At 31.4% G+C, this 6,000-nt stretch overlaps 1 protein-coding gene across 1 annotated transcript in view; it reads left to right on the top strand.

Annotated features, from left to right (window-relative positions):
- The window catches only part of MYO6 (myosin VI), a 92,445-nt gene that overhangs the window by 25,938 nt on the left and 60,507 nt on the right, over positions 1-6,000 (top strand). Inside the window, exons 9-10 of the mRNA XM_011942955.1 lie at positions 2,006-2,086; positions 5,484-5,664. Of these exons, the coding sequence (XP_011798345.1) occupies positions 2,006-2,086; positions 5,484-5,664 (262 nt within the window). The remainder of the gene's footprint in view (positions 1-2,005; positions 2,087-5,483; positions 5,665-6,000) is intronic.

Here is a 6,000-nt window from a genome sequence, read left to right as displayed (position 1 = left end):
AAAGGATGAGTTTGCGTCCTTTGTAGGGACATGGATGCAGCTGGAAACCATCATTCTTAGCAAACTATCACAAGAAGATTTCCTTTCTTACAGGAAAGTCCTTGTGATGGTAAGAGGGAAAGTAGGGGAACAGCGTTGCATACATCTGCCATCTTGAATATTCCTCTCGTATGCCGGCACGCACACACTACTATATCCACTTCCCCCAAATAATTCTGCCTTAAAGTGGCTTAAAAGTGTGTTAGTGATTTCATCAGGTTTTTCTATAGTTTAGCCCGCTGGTTATAACTGAGAGATCAGGTTTTAAAAACAAAGGGGAAACATGCAATAGGTTGAACACTTCCAAAATTGTTGAATTTTTTTGGTCACTCCTCTATCAAAATTAGTATGTAAAGAATTGCAGATGTATACCTGTCTGAAAACATTTGTATTAATCACACATATACTTTAAAAAGTAAAAGGTTTAAAAATGTTTGCATTATTTAGACATTTCAAATATTTCTGCACATGTGTTATGCAGCCATTTGCTGTAATCATGGATAGATACTTGAATGTGAAGAAAGCATGGATAGAATAAGAATAGATGGCAGGGATAGTGTTCTAGTTACAGAAAAACTAAAAGGACACATTTCTATCCAAGGTTGTAATATTAGGCCCCACTGCCCAATTGTACTTGACAAAACGATTGGAGTGAGGAGACAAAATGCTTGGTAGCAAAGAACATATTTGTTTTGGCTCTATATGTTTAAGCTATTATTCTGCTAAGTAAAAGAGCTCTTTATTTGAAACAGTCCATTGAAAATGCTTACCAACATTGTCTCTCCTCCCTTCTCTTTTATTTTTTTTTCACAAATATTCTAGGGTAGAAGAAAAGAAAAACCATGTATATAGTTGTCTTGTTTTTACTGTATTTTAGCATTTAATTATAATGGAGAAGGAATGATAGACGCATTCATTGTCTAAAATATTAAATTTATCCCCATATCATTCAAATTTGTTATAAATTTTTTTTGGTATATGTATGATATGGTGTATTTAATCTGGGAATTCGTGCCATGGTACAATAAAATCATAGTCACCTGATTTAAGAGAAGCTGAGATGTTTAAAAAACTTGTCCATCCTGTTCTCTGTATACATCCTTCCTGATCAGATTTGCCCAATTCCATCTAAATGTCTTTAGGCTGTGTGTAATTTTCAGAAAAATGCAGTATTTTTAGTCTGCCATATAGCAAATATGTTCATTCACTTTTTATTAGAAACAGTTTTTAAATGAAGCAGGCTTTCAGTTGCAAGACTAATAAATGTGAGCAGTAGATTCTTGTTGATACTGATAGATATTCTTTTTTTGAACTGCTCCTCTTGTTCTGTATTTTGGAAGCATTTAACTTTTGAAAGTCTTTGGTAAACAAAGTAAATCATTGAAATAAGAAAACCTTAAATTATTTAATCCATAAAGCAAGTACGGTAATTTATGTACAGTCATTGGTAGTTTTCAATAAATGTGAAAAGCATGTTTTAAAAAAACTGACTCTAAAAAAAAAAATTAAGAAAATCAAGGATAGTATTTATCTTTCTTAACTTTTCAGAATTTAAAATATTGCTTGAAAAATTAAACTACAGTATGGGTTCTTACTTGAGATTCTACATATTTAGTAGGAAGTTGATTTTCATGATTTTATACACTGTATTTAGATTTTTGATACTGAAAAGATATAAAATTGTTGCCCTTTAAAAGTAGAAAACCTTTATGTCATTGATTTTTATTTTAATCATTTTATTTAATCTCCTTTCAGAGATTAGGATTTTTAGTATTCCTGGTTTTATTAGTAGGAAGAAAATGTTTATAAAATATAGAAGTATTGATTTTAATGGCGAGATTAAACAGTACTCAAGTTGTGTTCAGAAATTCGTCATGGTTGGCACTATTTTATAAGTTGTGTTTTCTCCTGTATTATTTCCCTGTGGATCATATATGTTAATTATATTTAATTTGTTTTTTCATAGTATTTAAACCGAGGCTGCACTAGATACTTTGCTAACAAAGAAACAGACAAACAGATTTTACAGAACCGCAAAAGTCCTGAGGTATAGTAGATCATTTTTCTTAAAATCTTTAATGTAAAAAAAAAAATCATACTGAAAGATTTGTTATAATTTTTATTTTGGAGCCCAAGTAAGAGTTCTGACTTTTAGGCTTATAGTTTAAAAAACTAAATATTCATCTAAGTCTCTTTCACAGTGTAATACTTTATACCTCTTGTTGGTATCTAGTGAAGCAACAGGTTCTGTTCTTCCTGGTTGGGCATCACTGCACTGCTCTCCTCTCATTCTGTTTTCAAGCATGAAGGTATTAAATAACCTAAGAATCAGTCTCTTCTAGCATTTTTGAAACTTACTCTTATGTTACCACTTGAGCTTAAGAATATGTCTTTTACAATTTATTGTCTATTTCAAGACTGAAGTGAGCCTTGATGTAGACAGTAAATAGATTAAGCATTCTTGGGAAGAAATGTTATAGGCTGGGCATGGTGGCTCACACCTGTAATCCCAGCACTTTGGGAGGCCAAGGCGGGAGGATCATTTGAAGCCAGGAGTTTGAGACCAGCCTGGGAAACATAGTGAAACCTTATCTTTACAAAAAATAAAAAAAATTAGCTGGGTGAGGTCATGTATGCCTGTAATTCTAGCTATTTGGGAGGCTGAAGTGGGAGGATTGCTTGAACCCTGGAGGTGGAGGCTGCAGTGAGCCATGATCATGCTGCCATTGTACTCCAGCCTGGGCAGCAGAATTAAAAACAAACAAAAAAAACCTGGTCAGGTGGAGTGGCTCGCGCCTGTAATCCCAGCATTTTGGGAGGCTGAGGCGGGTGGATCATTTGAATTCAGGAGTTCGAGACCAGGTCAGCCAACATGATGAGACCCTGTCTCTGCTAAAAAATTATAAGAATTAGCCAAGTGTGTTGGCATGTGCCTGTAATCCCAGCTACTCAGGAGGCTGAGGCAGGAGAATCTCTCGAACCCAGGAGATGGAGGCTGTAGTAAGCGGATATCGTGCCACTGTACTCCAGCCTGGGCGACAGAATGAGGCTCTGTCTCAAAAAAAAAAAAGCTTGTATATTATTGTAGTTCTGTTTAAAACATCATATTTACGTAATATATTATGGAAAATTTATATATTGGTTTCAGTAAATTATATTTCTAAGAATAATTAGATATAATTATACCATTAATTATTTATAAAACATTTTCTTAATATAAAAATTTACAACCCTTCTAAATTTTAATATGCAGTGTTTAATAAGTGGTATTAAGTTGCATGTACTCAAGGGACTTAAATTATGAAATACTAAGGATTAATGATAGATATTGTTAATGTTACTTTTATTAATTTTGTTAAAAATTTAAATTGAGTGAGTGAACAAGTTTTTATAATAGTTTTTAATGCTTCTAGATTTGTAAGCCCGATATTTTTGACTCCTCTTAAAATGGATGAGATGATCTGTGTTTTTAGTATATTTATATAAAAGGATAGAAAGCAAATAAAATATTCCTTTATTTAAAATTCTAATCAGACAACCCTACAGTTAATTTTTGTTTAATTTGATATTTTATATATCATTATAGATACAGAATCTGAATTACAAACTATAAACTTTGTTATAGCCGTGGTTGGTACTTTAAGAAGCAACATTAATATTTATTATGGTGTCTTTCTTTGTCTTGATAAGACTTTGTTTTTCTGAGATATCAAAATATAGTAGTTTTATTCTTTTCACTAAGATAATGGAGGCCTTTCCTAGTGGGACATTGCAGCAGTTCTGAAGGGTGGGGGGAAGATAGAAATTTGATCATTTGCCATGGAAAAAAATGGAGTAGAGAGGAAGGAAAACTGAAGTTTACTCTCCAAAGAGTAGCATGTCCTCTCCAAAGAAGAAAATTACCCTCTTATTCTAGTCAGTATACTCTGTCAGAAATCTTATTCGCATTGAGTGAGTGTGTGTTTATGTGTATAGTTAAATAATGGATTAATATGTTTAAATTACTTTTTATGTCTTCTTTATCAGGAGGATGAGGTGATCATTTTGACTAATTAAACCCTTTGCCCAGTTCCATCTGAATGTCTTTAGGTTGTGTGTAATTTTTAGAAAAATGCAGTATTTTTAGTCTGCCATACAGCAAATATGTTCATTAACTTTTGATTAGAAACAGTTTTTAAATGAAGCAATTCTTCTACTGCAAGACTAAAAATTCTGCATGATGTGTGTTTTCTGCTGAACAGTTTTGGCTGCATGTGATTGTTTCCTTTGCTTCTTTTACGAATAAATTGAATTTTATTTAGATAATAATTTTATTAGATATTTATTTTAGTTAGATATTTTCCAGAAATGTTGCACATTCATAATTGAACATTTTAAATAATTTCGTGGAAAGACAATTACAGCTTGAGCTGGGAATCATTTGTTTACTGGGAGGAAAGAAAATCCGTCTCCGGGAGGCATCTTTAATGACCAGTTAATCGTGATCCTGTTACTTAATGTTAAATTATGTATTCACAAGTTCTGGAAAATTTCTAGTACAATCTTTTCGTGTCCAGTAACTTTTATGTTTCTCCTTCTAGTTTCTGCAGACCTGACTTTCTTCTTCTTTTTTTCTTCTGAGTTGGTATAGAGTCTAACAAATGAGTACATTAGATGCAAGTTCTTTTAGGAGAGAAAACAAATTTTCTTCTCATTTTTTCTGAAATGTTTTAAGTCCTTGTGTAAATTATTAGAGTAAGCATTGTGCTTACTAATATACTTAACTATATATATATATATGCATATAAAAAACTTTAAAAAAGAATTCTAAGGTATGAAAATTGTATCAACCTGCTCACTATTTACTACTACTTAATATTGGTGCAGTTGGTGGCAGTTAACCTAAAGGAGTGTCATACTAATTGTCACATTTAAATTTTTTATTGTCACTTTTTAACTTAGTTTTTTTTTTCATTGACAAGAATAATGTATATTTATACCGTACATTGGAGTACAATGTAATGTTTGATACATGTATACATTGTGGAATAATTAAATGAATATATTTATCATTACCTAATTAAAAAAAAATCTGTAATGTTGATACAAGTGTTGATATTCCCTACTTTTCCACTGAATTTTTTATCTTTTTCTAATATCCTTGGATTATAAGACTTTAGAGTGAAAATTGTAATTTAATTGAAAAACATCTAATTCCATTATTTTAATTGCAATTTTTGCTGATAAGTGTAGATTCACATGTAGTAAATAGAGAAATAGAAAAGAGAGATCCTGTGTATACTTTTCCTGGTCATTTAGTTTTTGAATGTTAGAATAGTGAAGATTTTCCCATTGACAGAATTTATTTTTGCATGTTATATAGTGCATTAATTGACCTGCTGTAGTAGTTTTAGTGTACTTAAATAATGTAACAATCAGTTAATTGGTGTCGTCTTGTTTTGTAGTACCTTAAGGCAGGTTCTATGAAAGATCCTCTATTAGATGACCATGGTGATTTTATTAGAATGTGCACGGCTATGAAAAAAATTGGTTTGGATGATGAAGAAAAGCTTGATCTCTTCCGGGTAGTAGCTGGTGTCCTGCACCTTGGAAATATTGATTTTGAGGAAGCTGGCAGCACTTCAGGTTTGTTTTTTATTTTTTTAAGAGGAAAAAAATTAAATAGGATTTCTGTTATTTATTTGTAATATGAAAATTGAATCTGTTTATGTGTAGCTGCTTAAAAAATGCTTAAGAAATATCTAAAATATACTGGGTTACATGTTGAATCTCCCAAATGAAGACTGTTTCATTATCAGTAATTCTGATCAACAAATCAGTGAACAAATCAGTGATATTGCTTAGGAATAAACTTCTCATTTTTGAAGGATAAACAACTGATTATTTTATCCTGATAAATTTAGGGTAATTTTCAGTTAAATTTTCCAGTTATATTCACTTTTTAAAATTTCCAGTTATATT

Source organism: Colobus angolensis, unplaced genomic scaffold, assembly GCF_000951035.1.
Source record: "Colobus angolensis palliatus isolate OR3802 unplaced genomic scaffold, Cang.pa_1.0 Scaffold213, whole genome shotgun sequence".
NCBI lineage: Eukaryota > Metazoa > Chordata > Mammalia > Primates > Cercopithecidae > Colobus > Colobus angolensis.
The sequence above is the reverse complement of the archived record's forward strand: the minus strand, read 5'-3'. Positions and strand labels throughout refer to the sequence as shown.